Source organism: Chionomys nivalis, chromosome 18 (genome assembly GCF_950005125.1).
Source record: "Chionomys nivalis chromosome 18, mChiNiv1.1, whole genome shotgun sequence".
NCBI classification, from domain to species: domain Eukaryota; kingdom Metazoa; phylum Chordata; class Mammalia; order Rodentia; family Cricetidae; genus Chionomys; species Chionomys nivalis.
In genome coordinates, this window is record NC_080103.1 from 4,570,890 (window position 1) to 4,588,394 (window position 17,505).

At 43.4% G+C, this 17,505-nt stretch overlaps 2 protein-coding genes across 16 annotated transcripts in view; one reads left to right on the top strand and one right to left on the bottom strand.

Annotated features, from left to right (window-relative positions):
- The window catches only part of Dap3 (death associated protein 3), a 30,380-nt gene extending 26,216 nt beyond the window's left edge, over positions 1-4,164 (bottom strand). For 5 of the 11 annotated variants that reach the window (XM_057793383.1, XM_057793380.1, XM_057793385.1 and 2 more), the window contains exon 1: positions 2,716-3,243. Coding sequence is in view for 1 of the 11 variants with exons in the window: in XM_057793382.1 (XP_057649365.1) it covers positions 2,881-2,895 (15 nt within the window). In the remaining 10 variants the exon portion in view is untranslated. Of the gene's footprint in view, positions 1-2,715; positions 3,244-3,839; positions 4,076-4,115 lie in introns of those variants that run through there. The other 6 variants (XM_057793382.1, XM_057793381.1, XM_057793379.1 and 3 more) reach the window with 4 other exon arrangements.
- Positions 3,397-17,505, top strand: part of Ash1l (ASH1 like histone lysine methyltransferase) — a 157,737-nt gene continuing 143,628 nt past the window's right edge. For 2 of the 5 annotated variants that reach the window (XM_057793373.1, XM_057793377.1), the window contains exon 1: positions 3,687-3,955. The gene's annotated coding sequence lies outside the window, so the exon portion shown is untranslated. Of the gene's footprint in view, positions 3,417-3,452; positions 3,573-3,686; positions 3,956-16,838; positions 16,892-17,505 lie in introns of those variants that run through there. The other 3 variants (XM_057793376.1, XM_057793374.1, XM_057793375.1) reach the window with 3 other exon arrangements.

Consider the following 17,505-nt stretch of genomic DNA (forward strand, 5'->3'; position numbering starts at 1 on the left):
AGCTGACATCCATACTAAATTGGTATACTTATTGAAAGTTACTGGAATTCAGAAACCATTTCAGAGTGCATTTCATACACTGGTGACCAAATTAAATGTAGTGTTTGGTTTGGGTTTGGGTGTAGCTCAGTGGTTCCATGCTTGTTTATCAATTCTAAGACCCTGGGTTTCATTTGTAGCTTCCTCAAAACAAAAAACCCAAAGCAAAACAAGCCAAACTGCCCATTCCCCCCGAAAATACTAAGGTGGAGGTTGAAAGAGAAGTCAATCCCATTACAGCATTGAACCCGAGGGTAAAAGACCGGTCACTGTTGTGAGGTATTTGAGTACCCTGTGTAAAGACTGTGTCACTGTGATTGATTTAATAAAAACCTATGCGGCTAACAGTCAGGCAGGGAGAATAGGTGGGACTTCTGGGCAAAGAAAGGAACTGGGGATGGGTCCAGGCAAGCAGAGGAGATGCCAGGAGAGGCAGAACAAGTCAGAGGTACAGAATGAAAGAAAGGTAAAAAATCATGTGATAGAACATAGATTGTAAAATATGGGTTAATTTAAGTTAGAAGAGCTAGTGGGACAAGCCTAAGTTATAGGCTGAACTTTCATAATGAATAGGAAGTCTCTGTGTCATTACTTGGGACTGGCTAGTGGAACAGAGAAAGACTTGTTATAGACTACAGTGGGATTTAAGTGCATCATCAAAGCATAAAATTTTCTATATTTGCAATACAAATGAACACTTAAAAGGCAGCTGCTAAGAAAATTTACTATGGGGGCTGGAGCTTGACCGCTACGGCTCAGCAGTCAAGAACGCTGCTGCTTTCCCAGAGGATCCAGGCTCCATCACACACCCACATGGTGGTTCACAATCCAACACTCTCTTCTTGCTTCTGGGATTATTGTACATGAATGCCTCCCTCCCCCACATACATGCAGGCAAAACACCTATACACACAAAATAATAATAAAATAAATCTTACTATGAAGGTAGCAGGGCATAGGAAAAAGTATGTTTTTAAGAGACAGGCAACTACAGTCTAAAGATCAAGTTAGGTTTTCTATGGGTTCAAGCTTCTTTACTTGAAAATGAAGATACGATTATCTCAAAGTGTTGCTATAAGGTTTAAACAGGAATATGCGTTCTTCCGGTATGGTATTCTATCTATGCTTTTCAATCTTGCACTTTCTTTCCCTCCCTCCCTCCATCCTTTCAACCTTGCACTTTCTTTCCCTCCCCCCTCCATCCTTTGCTGCTGTTCCGAAACAGTCTCACCTAACCCAGGCTGGCCAAAACCTTGCTGTATAGCTGTGGATGACCTTGAAGTTCTGATCCTCCTGCCTCCACTTCCTAAGTGTTGAGATCACAGCCTTTAGCGTGGCTAGTTCTAGTACATAAGTAGCTGACACTGATTTTAACATTTGCATTTACTCGGAACCAGACTATGAAAACTTGTAAAGAAGTCAGTGTGCACGCGTGCAAGCACACGCCCATACAAAGTTGCATACATGAAGGAAGCTATTAAAGAAAGATGAATGCAAATCTAGCTGGGCTCCATTAATCAGCTAGAGCTTGGTTAGCAAAAGTTAATTACACAGCAAGGTAATTAAGGCTGATTTTTTTTTTTTAACTCAAAGAAGAAAACATGAAGACAAATCCTGACCCATACAGGTAATGGGGGAATGTTAGGTCATCTGAAAGCCAGGCGTGGACTCATGCCTGTAATCCAAACACCAGGAAGCCTAAGACAGAAGACTGTCAGAGTCCCAGGCAAGTCAGGGCTAAAGAGACTGTCTTAAAAGACACTCTAAAGATACCCTAATGCCCACCCCCAAAAAGACCGTTTGAATTTTCATTGGAGATGAATGGAATATAGTAGTATTTAAACTTCTCCCAAATCACAAAGGCAGGAATTTCCAGATAAGAAGGGAAAGTGAAATAGCTCGTTCCTCAAAAATTTTGTTTTGCTTTTTGTGGGATACTAAAATTTGGTAAACCAAACACTGGGGTTTTAACATCCCATAGTTCTGAATTCAGTCATCAAATGTCAGAGCAGTTTTGAGAAACAGGTATTAGCAGTTAAGGAATGCCATAGACCTTGTTTAACTAACAGTTTGAACATAACACAAACTACCAATTACACCTACAAGTCTTATCAACATCAACAGCACTGTAAATGGTAACGATAATATTCTGCCTTTTCCCCGTGCCCCGGAGCTAATTCTACTTTATATACATTATCTCATTAATTCATACTGCAACCCTGGAGGCATATTTTGGGGTTAGCTAACTTTTCCGCCCAGTATCCCATAAGTAACTTAGAAAAATAACTCGAAGGCCACAAAAGATCAAGTCCAGAAACAAATTCCAAGTGTATGGTTTCTACAGTCTCAACACGGGTCCGAACAATCCTTTCACAGGAGTCGTATGAGATATCCTGCATATCATATATTTACATTTCTATTCATAACAGCAGCAAAATTAAAGTTATGAAGTAGTAACGAAAAGAATTTTTACGGCTGGGGCTCACCACAACATGAGGAACTGTATTGAAGGGTCGCAGCATTAGGAAGGTTGAGAACCCTGCTCTTACATCAGGTTTCCAGCTGAAAACCGAGTGTGTATAATCTTTGAGAACTGTGCAAAGAGCACACAAACACCGTTGAGGCTAGGCACCCTTTTGAACTCTTACGTTAAATTGCGTTAACATAAAAACAGACCTTCCACGCCAGTTCTTCCTCCCAGGTCCGCAGCCCTGGGTCTAGAGGATGCCCCCCTCTTGAGGGTCGCTTACTCCGCTGGCCTCACTCCTAACCTCGGGGCGGTTCGGGTACACGCTCCTTTCCCTCCATCACCGCATCCCCTGTGCGGCTCAGTTCCCTCACCATCGAGTCCACCATCAGGACTCCCGCTGCGGTGCCCGGCACACAGTGCCAGCAGTCTGATCCGAGGTTCCCGTCCGGCGACTGTGAAGCCAACTCCGGGCGTGTGGCAGGAAGCTACACAGCGCGCAGTCGCCACGGCTCCAACCACAGCCCAGCGGAGGGGCACCGCGCCGCCCGCCCTGCGGCCGGAAGCGGGCAGCAAGCCTCGGCGCGGCGGCGGCCGGTCCCAGGAGGTCGGTGCCCAGGTCTCTTCGCTCGCTACTCCAGCGAATCCCGTCGCCGTGGCAAGCCGCACCCGCCGTAGCCAGGCCTCTTCTCCCTTGCCCCGGCAGCCGCGCGCAATGGAACGTCCCGCGGGGGGGATTGTGGGAGGCGCACGCTCGAGGGGTGGGAGCGAAGGCGGCGGCGGCCGTGGCTGCCGTTGGTAGCCGTGGGGGCGGGGAAGGGAGGGAGGCGAGCCGAGGAGGAGGAGGAGGAGGAGGAGGAGGAGGAGGAGGAGGAGGAGGCGGAGGAGACTCGGGCTCGCGCCGCCGAAGGTACGCGTAAGGGCCGAGCGGGCGCCCCGGAGCGAGCGCGTCGGTGTCGCCGGCTCGGAGCGGCGGGAGGCGGCGGCTGGAGGGCGCAGCTGGCGCCCAGGCCAGACACACTCGGAAGCTTGCCGGCGGGCGTGCGCGCTGCGCGTCCGGAGACGGGTGAGGGGGGGGGGGGGGGACGGCGGGGAGAGCGCGCGGAGGGAGGAGTGGGAGGCGGGGGGCGGGGGGGGCACAAGGCGCCCTTCGCTCGCTCCCTCCCTCCCTAGAGCCGCTGCCGCCGCCGCCGCCGCTCCCGCCGCCATTTTGGGTTCGCTTTGCGGAGGGGGAGACGATCCCGGTCTCGGTTGCCGGACCCGCCTTCCTCGGTTTCCCCTTCCCGACCTACGCCTTTGGCTTCTCGTCTGGCGTTTCCGCCGGCCCGCTTACCCGCTGGCCGCCTCCTGACAGCGGGAGGGTTACGGCGTGGACCCGGAGAAGCCGAGGCGCCAGGCTGCCACCCCCTCTTCCCACTTGCCTGCGCTCGGCGCTCTCGCCCTCGCACGGTGAGTAGTGCGGTGCGAGCAGGCCTTTGAAGGCCCAAGTACTCTCTCTCTCTCTCTCCTTGGCTTCCCGGGATCCACTGTCACCTCCCGGACCTGGACCTCCGGGAGAGCGGGGTGCGGATGGGGGAGGGGAGAGGAGGGAAAGGGATCCTGAGCTTACCGGGAAGTCCCTCTAGGCGGGGTGGCGGGGTGTCCCTGACCGGCGGGCGCTTCGTTTGGGGGAGGGGGACGGGGAAAGTAAGTGAGTGAAGGCGGAGTCGGCTGTGCCCCTGACAGGTTAGTTTTGTGGTAGGCCTGATTGGAGCATCTCCCAAGATCCAGTTTATGTCTGTCTGTTTAAGGGACAGAAGTGGCCAGGGAGATGATCTTCAGAGGGTAGTTTACCTGTATGAGATCGTGGTGTTCTCTAAAGGCGGAACTATGTGCAGACATGACATACTGATCTGTTAATAAGTTTAATAAATAAATGTCACTGGTTACTTTGTACTTTGGAAAGAAATGTTTTCGGTCTTCAAGACCAGAGGGTCTGTTGGTTATAGCTGCTGTGTTTGTGTGTGTGTGTGTGTGTGTGCGTGCGCAAAGATGGAAAGTGCTCAGGAGGTGACTGCATTTGTGGAAGTGCAATGGAGTTCCCTTTTAAAAACGGGACTTGTCCTCGAGGTCGATAGTGAACACGTACTTTCGCCTACTAGATAATATAGCATGCTTGCTAGGACCAGGGAGGGAGGAAACTTGACGTAGTTTGTGTTTTTGAATAGTCAGTTGTGTAAATATGAAAGCCCAGAACATCAGCCTCAGAGTATGAGGCTGAGAATAAGGCCATGTGGATCTATAGTAGTGCTTATGTTAGCATAAGGTTTTTGTACTCAGAATGCTTTCAGTTTTTCTGTAATCCTAGAGCTCTGAAAATGATAGGAAAGTAGGAATTTGGGGCGTGAAGAGGTACTCTTCCAAGGTCACATGTTAAATTAGTGGCAAAGTTGGGACTACAAGATATTTTGATTATTAGCTTAGTAATGTATTGTCCATATCATAGTGCCTCAGGAGATTGTTATTGGCAAATATAAGTGTATCTGGAAAGGAGGCATATGGTTAGATTATGCTTGTGAGAGCCTAAAGTGCCAAACGTGTGGAATATATACTGTCCTTGCCTGTCTGACCTATATCAAATAGGTATTTTAACTGTTTTGTGTTCACACAGCAAGCAGAGCCTTTCTGATAGTTTAGTGTGTATGTTTGATAACTGAAATGGTGTCACAGCCCAATTTGTACTTGTGTGGCTGTTGTTTGTTGTTGGTTGGGTATTTTTTGGGGGGTGCATCTGTTTGATTAAACCCAAGGCATTAAACCTGCTAGCAAGCTTTCTACCACTGAGCCACACTGCCATCTGGGCAACTTAGCTTTATATCTACAAGAGAAAGGATCTTCTTTGTCTCATTGAACAACAACAAAATTATTGGATACTTAATAATTGATCCCTGTCTTGGGGTAAGAATAACCGCGATCTGTTGATTGGCTTGTGTAATAGCTTGGGGTACATATGAGGGGAGTTGTCAGCCTCTTGAGAGAACAAGTGAATCCATGTGGAATTGAAACCATGAAACCTTCATTAAAAGCCTATTCATCTGAGTGTGTTGGCTCACACCTGTAATCCCACCATTCTGGAAGCTGAGGCAGGAAGATCATGAGTTCAAACCCAGCCTATGCTTCATAGTAAGTTTAAAGTCAGCCTGGGTTACAAGAGACCTTATCTTAGAAAACAAAACAAGGGGCTGGAGAGATGGCTTAGTGGTTAAGAACATATACTTGTTCTTCCAGAGGACCTAAGTTCAATTCCCGGCACCCACTTCAGGTGGCTCACAACTGCCTATAGCTCCAGCTCCAAGGTATTGCTACCCTCTCTTAACGTCTGCATATAGCCCTGGTGTGCACACACATGCACGCGTGCACACACACACATCTTTAAAAAAAATTTTAAGGCCCATTTAATTTAGAAGGAATTTCGGTTGCTCACTTTACTGTAGAAGGATACAAGAGTGCGTTCCCCCAGCAGGATGGTGTGTTGTGACAGACTTTATCTTAACATTTTCCTTTTGTCGTCTTTTTGAAACAGGGCTTGCTCTCTGTAGCTCAAACTGGCTGGCCTCAAATTTGAGGATTGTAATCTTCCTGAGAAGCCTTCTGGGGATTACAAGCATGAGCCAATTTGCCTGGCTTCTTCGGCAGTTTCTTTTGGCATTTATGAGTAAACTGTTTTTGGAGTCTGAATTATTGATATGTGCCTTTTGGATATTGGAACTTCTTGGCTGGACTATAGGAATTCTTCGAAAGGCTAATTTTGTAGTAAGGATCCCCTCTGTGAATATGAGGAAAGAATCTTTGAACTAATTCAAATCTTATCATTAGTTTGTTTCTTAATCTAGATTAATGGTGCTTAGATTGTTTTATATATATATAATTTACACATGAATTATGTATATACTTTTGATTTTTCTGAGTCAGTATCTTACTGTGTGGCCCTTTCTGTCCTGAAACTCGATGTGTAGACCAGGCTGACCTCAAACTCACAGAGATCCGCCTGTCTCTGCCTCCCGAGTGCTGGGATTAAAGGTATGCACCACCGCTTCACCCATCTAGTATGTGTTTACTTTGAGGAACTTAAGTTGCAATAGATAGTGTTTGCTCTGATCTTTTTTTTTTTTTTTTGGTTTTTCGGGACAGGGTTTCTCTGTGGTTTTGGAGCCTGTCCTGGAACTAGCTCTTGTAGACCAGGCTGGTCTCGAACTCACAGAGATCCACCTGCCTCTGCCTCCCGAGTGCTGGGATTAAAGGCGTGCGCCACCACCGCCCGGCTTGCTCTGATCTTGAGACGCCCAGTTTCCACTTGAATTTTGTTTTTGTGTAGAGATGTTAGAGTGTGACCACCAGGAGAACTTTAGGGTCAGGGTTTAAATTTGCCCTCAAGACAGGACTAGGCAGGAAGATTAATATGAGTTCAAGGCCAGCCTGGCCTGTGTAGTGAGTTCTAAGCCAACTTAGGTGGTAGAGTGAGGTGTTTTCAATAAAACCAAAAGAAAAAAGGTTTTGTCTGCTCAAAATGTATTTCTGTAGTTGGTAGACAACTGTGAGTTCTGTTTGATAATGAGAAGTAATGTAGCACCAGCATCTTTGGCTTGTTTTGCAGCACCTTTATATTCTCATTGAGTGTTGAGACTGATAATTCAAAGTTCTTTTCCCCCCATTCTTTTTTGTTTGTTTAGTTTCGTTATTTTCGTTAGTTTAGTTTGTATGTTTCATTACTTCTACATGAAGAACACTTATGATGAATACTACGTAGTCTCTGCTGTTCTAGAGATTTTATTCCAGTTGAATTTATGACTTGCATAATGTTGATGACTCTCCAGACTAGAGGGAGAAATTGAAATTTGCAACTTAATTGCAAAGGGTTTTAATAGCATTTATTATTTTAATTAAAGTTTTATTTTTATGTGTGGGTGACTGTGCTTGCCATGGCACATATGGATGTCCGAAATCAACTCTGTGGAGTTGTCACCTCCTCCATCTTTGCATAGTTTGGGATCAGGTCGGGTGCAGGCTTTTGAAACAAATGTGTTTACTCAATTATGTTGCTGTCTATTCTTAGGAAGCTATAAAACTGTGTGTATTGTATGTAAGGTTATATATTTAAAAGTGTTTTCAGTGGCTGAGGGAAATAGCTTGTCAATTAAGGGCACTTTCTGGTCTTGCAAAAGACAAGGTTTGGTTCTCAGTACTCATGGCACTGCACAACTGCCCTTAACTGTAGTTTCAGGGAACTCAGCACTTCTGGCCAGGGCAAGCTCTTGGATGAATGTGGGGCACATAAACTCATCTAGGTGCACACACACACGTATGAAAAGTAATGTTTTTTGTTTTTGTTTTTAAATGCCTTCATGCTGGGTGTGGTGGAGCATGCCTTTAATCCCAGTATTTGGGAGGCAGCAGCAGGTGAATCTTCTTGACTTCAAAGGCAGCTTTGTCTGCCAAGTGTAGTAAGACCCGAATATAGTGAGACTGTGTCTTAAAAAAAAAAAAAAAAAAAAAACACATGCATCTGATGTAAGAAAGCAAACATTGTGGTATGTTTGTTACCAGGCCTAGCATGCTCTGGTTTTTTGATCCCAGGATGGCATTACTATATTTTTCTGGTATAAAAAGGTCTTGATGCCATTTTGGGGTGTATATAAAGGCAAAAATACTTTTGGATGTAAAATTGAGAAATCATTTGTTGACTGTGAAATTAAAAATAATTAGAGTACTTTTAAAAGAGCAGAGGATTCAGAAAGAGTTATTTTGGAGAAGGCATTTTAACAGAATAGACTGTAGGATCTTAGGAAAAGTATTTTGTCTGTTTTTAGATTTGTGTTATTTTATGTATATGAGTGCTTAGCCTGTATATATGCATGTATACCGTGTGTGTTCTGGCGTCTATGAGATGAGAAGAGGGCCTTGGATCCGGATTGGTTACTCTGTAATTGCTGAGAAGGAACCAGAGTCCTCTGCAAGAGCAACAAGTGCTCTTACAAGTGTTGGACTAGCTCTCCATCCCGTCTCTTATTTTGTATTGGAATGACCTTTGTAAAGCTATGTGGAAAGAAAAGCTATGTATTTGTGAAAAGTTTGATATTTTCTCCAATGCCTAATGGGTATGTCGTGGTGTTATTTCATCCATTTTATATGCTGTGTGCGTGTGTGTGTGTTTATATGTGCTTTGCCCCTTATATATTTCAGATACTTCAAAATTAATTTTGGAGGGAGCAGTATCCTGGGATTCACTGTGTAGCTCAGATTAGCCTCAAATTTATGCAAGTCGTCTTGCTTTTGCCTCCTAGGTCCTGGAATTAAGAGACCTGAGCTACACAGGAGGATCCCTTAAGCTTACCTTGAGTTTGAGGTCAACCTAGGCAGCATCAGCATATCGAGATCTTATCTCAAAAACAAAATACTTAAAATCACACAAAAAAATGGTTCAAGTTTCTTAAGGTGCAGTAATGAGAAAGGACCCAGACAAGCCCCTGTTTCAAACAAAGCAAAGCAAAACAAAACAGTAGTAGAAAAGGATCGTGTCCTGTTTTTACATTGTGTCTTACACAATGCATAGCAGAACTTCCAAATATCTTGCAGGGTATTGGCTTTACAGTATCAGCAGTTCCATTGGCTTTATTCTAAGTGTTTAGGTGTAAGCTCTATCTTGGCGCTCGCTCTTGGCGCGCTCTCTCCCTCCCTCCCTCCCTCCCTCCCTCCCTCCCTCCCTCCCTCCCTCCCTCCCTTCCTCCCTCCCTCCCTCTCTCTCCCCTCTCTCTCCACACACCGCCCCTGAGAAAGCCCAACAAGTGGCAGCTTCTTCCTCTGAGATGCTCAAGACTACGCCAACAGACGTGCCACATGATTTCTCTCCTGCTTTCTTTCCTCGAAAATCACCCAGGCATTGCTTTGCTTTGTTTATTAAACCTGGTCTTATTAATTTGGTTTGATTTTGATGACAATGTTGGGGTACAGTAACCTTTCACTAAGGTTTACTGTGTGCTTTGCTAATAAGAATTAGCCACCTCTATTTCTGCCAGTGTGTTTGGGCATAGTGGAGAAGTCCGACTGTGTGTATGTTGGCAGTTTCCAAAAAATAACCTCATTGCTGTTTGTTGTTCTGAGTATTTTAAAGAATTATTATTTTTAAGATATTTTTTATTGTGTGTGTGTGTGTGTGTGAGAGAGAGAGAGAGAGAGAGAGAGAGAGAGAGAGAGAGAGAGAGAGAAGCCAGAAAAGGGTGAAGAGGGTTATCAGATCCCCCTGGAGTTGGAGTTATAGATGTATATAAACCACTCAATTTGGTGCTGGCATCTAAACTGTGGTCCTCTATAAGAGCAGCAAGTGCTCTTTACTGCTGAGCTCTCTCTCCATCCCCAGTCTGAGTATTTTAAAGGCACTATAGAGCTTTAATGTGATCTTCTGTAAGATCTTCTGTGTCACCCTTCCACAGAAAAGGGCAGTGTTCATTGTAGTAGCTTATAATTTTGTTTTGACTTATGCTGCTAGTTCTTATAATTGTTCTCAGAGTAGCTGTTACTTGTTTGTTTCTTTATGTGGACACGTGTATATGAGCGCATGTATCTGTGTGTTCTGGTGTGTCCAAGGACAACTCAAGTATCATTCCTTCTCAGTCGCTGTCTATCTTGTCTTTCAAAGAGGTTCTTACTAGCCTGGCCTCAGCAGTAGTAGGTGATGCTGACTGGCTAGCTGGAAGCTCCAGGGACCCACTAGCTCTTGCCATATATCCCTAGCACTGAGGTCACAAGCAGACCCCACACCTGGCAGTTTTTACACTGGTACTGGAGTCAGACACAGGGTTTCATGCTTTCAAAGTAAGCGCTTTATCAGCTGAGCTACTTTCCCACTCCTGTTTCTGTTTCTTTGTGTGAAGGTATTAGCCTCTCTACTTATTGGTCATCTTGGTACTTACCAATGTTATATTCCGTGTTTTAGATTTGTTTATTTTGTAGATAGGATCTCATGTAACTGGGGTTGGCCTGAAACTTAGAACTCCTGATCTTCCAAGTGCTGGAATTATAGGCATGTGCCACCATGCTTGCCTCAGAAATCTTTTTTCCTCCCTCCCTCCCTCCCTCCCTCCCTCCCTCCCTCCCTCCCTCCCTCCCTCTTGTTCTTTTGTTGTTGTTTTTCAAAACAGGGTTTGTCTGTGTAATAGCCTTAACTGTCCCAGAACTCACTCCGTAGACCAGGCTGTTCTTCAGCTCACAGAGATCTGCCTGCCTCTACCTCCTGAGTGCTGTGATTAAAGGTATGTGCCACCACACTAGAATATTTTTTAATTTTAAGAAAAGTTTTATGTGTATGGATGTTTTACTTGTGTGTAGTCCTTATTACTTGTATATTATGTGCCTGTGTAAGCCAGAACCAGTGCTCTTAACTACAGCCATCTCTCCTGCCCTCTACTCTTTCATCCTTATATTGAAAATCATTCTCCCTAGATAGGTTATTATAACTCTTGGTTTTTCGAGACAGGGTTTCTCTGTGGTTTTGGAGCCTGTCCTGGAACTAGCTGTTGTAGACCAGGCTGGTCTCGAACTCACAGAGATCCGCCTGCCTCTGCCTCCCAAATGCTGGGATTAAAGGCGTGCGCCACCACCGCCCGGCAATAACTCTTAAATATTCTATCTGATGATAGTTGGAATTAAATCACTTATACCAGTTACTTCTATTTTGTCAGTAGGGAATTCTCTGCCATTTAAGAAAAAAACTGAGGTGAATAGAAATTCACATGACTGCTCTTAGATGTTTGCTGATTAATCAGAAAAGCGTGTCAGGTTTATCACATTCCAAGTGACAAATAATATGTTGATACTTTTTTATTGTTTTAGTCATACTAACAAGATGTTAAAAACCATTTTCTAGTGGAATCCAATTACACAGAAAAATGAGTTGGCATTGGAGACATTGAATGAGAGCTGAATAGTTCAGTCTCAAGGCAACTTGCTATTTACAAGAATGAAACACATTGTTTTGATATTGAAAATCTGATTGTGAGCACTATGTATGGGTACTTGGGGAGTTGGTACTTTTGGTTTTTTTACCTACCTTACAACCCATGGTAAACAAAAGCAAGAAAATGAAAGTAAATGCTGCCCTTGAGTGAGAAGATGTTTCAGAAAACTGACATTTTATTCTTAAAGTAGAATTTATTCATTTGCCTAAATTTATTTATTTGGATCTCATTCTTAGTTCAGACTTGCCTATTTAACTTAAGTCTTGTCTTAAACTTTATCCTTCAGCCTCAACCTCCGGAATGCTGGGATTATCATCATACTTAGCCTAGTTTTTGTTTTTTAAGATAGGATCTTGCCATTTTGCTCAGGGGGTCTGGTGTTCCTGACCTCGAGTGACTGTTAAATATACTTCCCACTAAAATGGCTGGCAGTTATGCTCTAGTGGAGATGATTGCCAGTTCCACCAGCAGTTAACATTTCACGTTTTCTTTCTTTCTTTATAAGAATTTAGTGTGTATTTTTGTGTGCATGCTCACACACATGTGGAATTCAGAGGACAACTTTCAGAAGTCTGATCTCTTAAAGGGTTATCAGGCTTAGTTAGCTTCAGGGGCCTTTATTTACCCTCTGAGCCATCTTCATAACTATGGTTTCTATCTTTTGTTCATATCGCATGTTTAGTTCCATAGTAAATAAGGCATGAGTTGTTGACTTAATCTTTGGCTCTGCATTTTATTCTTTTTTCTGTATTTTATACCTAGTCTCAGTTTTGTTTGTTTTAAGGAGGACAGTGTATCAATTCTAAATTAGTTTTGTTTTGGCTTCTTTTTCTTTTCTTTCTTTTTTTTTTTTTTTTAAATATTTATTTATTATGTGTGTATGCCTGCAGACCAGAAGAGGGCACCAGACCCCATTACAGATGGTTGTGAGCCACCATGTGGTTGCTGGGAATTGAACTCAGGACCTTTGGAAGAGCAGGCAATGCTCTTAACCTCTGAGCCATCTCTCCAGCCCCTTGTTTTGGCTTCTTAGTGTAAATGGTAGACTTCCTAATGCGTTTCTGCTGAAAGTGAAAACTCCAGAGTTTAAATATTTTATTTCCTGACTAAGTCCAATTAGGGCAAATGCAAGAAATTTAAAAGATTATCTTTGAAAAGAAGAAATGAATAATTGATATTTGAAAAATAGGTCTCAAAGGGCTTGAGTCAATCATATAGAATAACCACTGGGTGAATATTAGTATATGTTTTCAGAGAAGATCCAACTAAATGATAACAGGTTGGGAGGTTAATGTTTAGATGCAGAAAGAGATAAATAATAATGAACAATTGCTTTTTTATTGAAGAAACTTAAGCTATTTATGTGTATATATGTTTAATTTTAAGGAAGAAAATCAAGTAATTATAGAACAAGGTAAAGCTTTTGTTCACATTAGCAAGTATTTTTAAAGTCAGTTCATTGTGCTAGGTTTAAGGGCACAAGCCTCTAATCCCAGCACTTGGGAGGCAGAGGTAGGCAGATCTTCTAGTTTGAAGCCAACCTGGTCTACTGAGTTCCAGGACAGCCAGGGCTACAGCATGATAGCCTGTCTCCCCCCAAAAAAGCCAGTTAATTGTTAGATCGTGTCATATACAATTCTAAAGCTTACATTTTTGATTTATTACTGTTAAAAAAAAAAGCCATAAGTGGGAACTGGAGAGGTGGCTTAGTGCTTATGAGTACTTACTGCTCTTTCAGAGAACCAAGGTTAGATTCCCAGTCATCCCTGTCATCATCCCCCTCCCCGCCCCCAGCATGGCAGCTCACAGTTCCAGGCATCAGACACTCTCTTCTGACCTCTTCATGTGCTGTACACAGATGGTGCCTAGACATGCATGAAGAAAAAGCACACACACACACATATAATTAAAGTAAATCTTTAAAAAAACTAAAAAGTAACTGGGTGTTATGCCACAGACCTTTGGGAGGCACAAGCAAACAGACCTTTGTGAGTTCAAAGCAGAGTTCCAGACCTTCCATATCTGTATAGAGAGTCTGTCTCAAATCAAATAAAAACTAAGATGTGCGTGTGTGTGTCAGAAAAGTGACTCAGTGGTTAAGAGCTCATAGTGCCGTAGCAGAGGAGCTGCATTTGATTGCTAGCACCCACATTGGACATCTCACAACCATCTCCAGTCCAGCTCATTTGATGCCTTCTTTTGGACTGCATAGATACCTGCTCTCACGCACACGTATAATTTAAGATAAAGTGGATCTTTAAATACAAACAGCAGATATGGACTGGTGGAATGGCTTGGACAGTTAATGTGCTTACCACCTAGCTAAAGGATCTATCTCATGGTGACAGGAGAGAACTAGCTCCTTCAGTTGTCCTCTGGTATCCATATGCATGATGTTGCATGTGCATGCCCACCCCTGCACAATAAATGAAATGTAATCCTAACAAGCATTGTTGCACAAGACTGCTGACTTACTCAAAAGCTTTTTTCTCAATGAGCTGCAGAGATGATTGGTTGTGACTCACAACTGTCTATAACTTCTGTTCTAGGGAATCTGTCTCCCTTAGTTTTTCTTTCTCCTCACAGATAGTCTTTTCTGATTGGTTCTTACTGTGTACACCTGACTAGCCTGGGGACTGGCTATATAGACTGGGCTAGTCTTTAACTTGTACCAGTCCTCCTGCTTCTGTTATTAGAACTGTATACTGCCATGTCTGAGACACTCCAGGTATTTAATTCTTTTCCTCTCTCTCCATGTTGGACCATGTGTATGTGAGAGACAACTGAGAAACAGGTTAACAAAACAGGGTCGCTTCTGTACAGCTAAGAACTATGTTTATTTTACTTGCTTGTGTGATCTTTGAGAAAAGTTATACATTTTCCATCTTGCTGTCCTACCAACACTTTCAGTGTTAGAGGTTGAGCCCTCAGGTCTTTGGTTATACTTAGGCAAGTACTTTAAAGTTAAAATTATTAAATTTTTATTTTATAAATATGGGTGCTTGGCTTGCATGTATGTCTGTGCACCACATGAGTGACTGGTTCCTGGAGGCCGGGAGAGAATGTTGGATGATTCCCTGGACCTGGGGTTCAGATGCTTGTGAGCTGCCAGATGGGTACTTGTAATCATTGGTCCTCTAGAAGAGAAGCCAGTACTCATCTCTCCCAGCCTGTTTGTTTTAAAGGACATAAAGAATGCATCTAATTTTGTTTTCTCCCAAGTGAATAACCACTTAGGTCAACATGCAGTATCATATCAAATAAATTATCCGTTTGCAATATGGAATCTACTAATTGAAAAGGACTTGTACAGGAGTAATACTTACCTCATTGTGTGTGTGTGTTGTGCATGTATATGAGGATGTGAAGGCCAAAGGAGGAAGCAACGTATCTTTCAGCCTATCTTACTCACTTGAGACAGGGTCTCCTACTAAACCAGAAGCTTGTCGTTTCAGCTAGACTGCCTGGCCAGTGAGCCCTAATATCTGCCCGTCTCTCTCCGTCCCAGTGTTGAGGGTACAGATAGCCATGTCTGGCTTTTACATTCAACTCAAATCTTGGTGCCTGCAGCAATTGCTCTTACTCACTGAGCTATGTCCCTGCTCCTGTATTCTGCTATGAAAAAGTTATTTTACATATATTGAGTATTTTGCTTGCATGTATGCGTGTGCCTAGTGTCCATGGAGATCAGAAAAGGGGATCTGATCCCCTGGAATTGGAGTTCAGATGGTTGTGAACCACCATGTCAGTGCTGGGAACTGAACCCAATTCCTCTGCAAGACCAACAATTGCTGAGGAATCTCCTAGTACCCCTCAAACTTTTAATTGAATTTATTTATATTTACTTTGAGACAGGGTCTCCATTTGTAGCTCTTGCTGGCTTGGATCTCTGTGAGATCTGCCTTCCTTTGCCTCCTGAGTCCTGGGATTAAAGGTGTGCACTACCATACAGGCCTTTCATATTCTGCTTCTGTACAAAGTGGGAAAAGACTTCCTTCCATGAAGTACTTAAGTTTGATCCATCAGGTTTTTTTAAAATAACATTGAGCTTAGGGGTAAAGAAAAGACAATTTTTTTTCCTTCAAGAATTTTACAGTTTAAGAGTCCTGTTAACTAATGTGTTACAGTACAGCATGGTGCTTTTGTCCAAGGTGGGGAGAGGAAAGGTATTACCCTGTGGGAAGTGTCAGGCATGATGGTACATAAGTCTAATCCTAGTACTCAGGGGCAGGCAGGAGGATCAATGCAAATTAACTGAAATGTACAAATGAATGGCTTTTAATACAGCCACATGGTTATATGACTGCTTAGTCACTATATATAATATTATTTAAAAATATTTCATCACAGTATCTATTAACAGTCCTTCCCTATCTCACATATTCTCCCTTTGCCCTAGCAGTAACTACAAATTTCTTTTCTATATATCTGCCTGGATTTTTGTCGTCACCCCCCCCCAACCCTCCAAAACAACAGCAGGTAGAGTTTCTCTGTGTAGCCCTGGCTGTCCTGGAACTCACTCTGTGAACCAGGCTGGCCTCAAACACAGAGATCCACCTGCCTCTGCCTCCTGAGTGCTGGGAATTCAAGACATGGGCTATCATGTCTCATGGAACTGACTTTAATTTAGCATGTTTTGAAGGTTCATCAATGTTTTAGTATTATCAGTACTAAGTTCTTTTTAAAATTACTTTCAAAATATACTTCCTTTATTTTTATATGTATGAGTGTTTGCTTGCATGTGTGTGTGCATGTGGAGTTGGAAGAGGGCATTAGATCCCCTGGAACTGAAATTAGAGATGGTTGTGAACCACCATGTGGGTGCTGGGACCCAAACCTGGATCCTCTCTGCAAGAGCAACAACTGCTTTTAACCACTGAGTCATCTCTCCAGCTCTCTTTTTTTCCTGCCTTGGGCACAGTATCTCACCATGTTGTGCTGGCTGATCTAGGACTTAGAACTTGCTTAATGCTAGACCAAGTCATTCTGGAACTCAGTGACCCTCCTGCCTCTGCTCTATAGATGCTGGTATTGTAGGCAGACTCTACCCATCTGATAAAGCTGCTGTAAACATTTGTGTGTGTGTCTATTTTCATTTGTCTTGGGTATGTATTTAAGAGTGAAATTGTCAGGGTCATATGACAATTGCTTAACCTTTGAAGAGCTACCAAACACTCCCAACACCATTTTACATTGCTATTGTCGGTGAGTGAAGGTTTCAGTTCTTCCACAGAAAACTTTTATAGAAATGGAATATTAGAGGACAGCAAGATTGCTGGGTGGGTAAGGATGCTTGTCACCAAGCCTGATTCCCTGCATTTGATTCCTAGTGCTTTTGATTGGTTGGGAGCAGAAGTAATCTGGGCAGAGATTGGAAGAAAGTGCCACACAAAGAGTAAGTATATGTTCTGATGGAAGGAAAAAGATATGTAGAACACAAATACCATAGGTGTTACCAGAATTTGGTTTTTGGGTTGTTTGTTGACTCTTGCTCTATTACCAGCACAGTGAGAAACACTGAGTCTCCATATAGAAGAGCAGTTACAACCAAAATAAGCACTGACGGTCTGTAAAGTGCCATCCTGTGCACTTCTCAACAAGCGCACGAGCGCTGACAACAGCCCGTGCTCGCACAGGAAAACTCAAAAGATTTTGAGCTTGTACATGCTCCCTCTGCACAGTGTGAGCTTGCACATGCTCCCTCTGCACAGTGTGAGCTTGCACATGCTCCCTCTGCACAGTGTGAGCTTGCACATGCTCCCTCTGCACAGTGTGAGCTTGCACATGCTCCCTCTGCACAGTGTGAGCTTGTACATGCTCCCTCTGCACAGTGTGAGCTTGTACATGCTCCCTCTGCACAGTGTGTGATAAAAGTACTCTGCCGTGCTGCTAGCACATTATTAGTTACATTTGGGGTTGAGAGCTTTTATATCTGAAAGATTTCTTTTTAATTTATTTAACTTTATTTTATATGCATTGGCCCTGAAACGTGTCCAATCCCCCTGAACT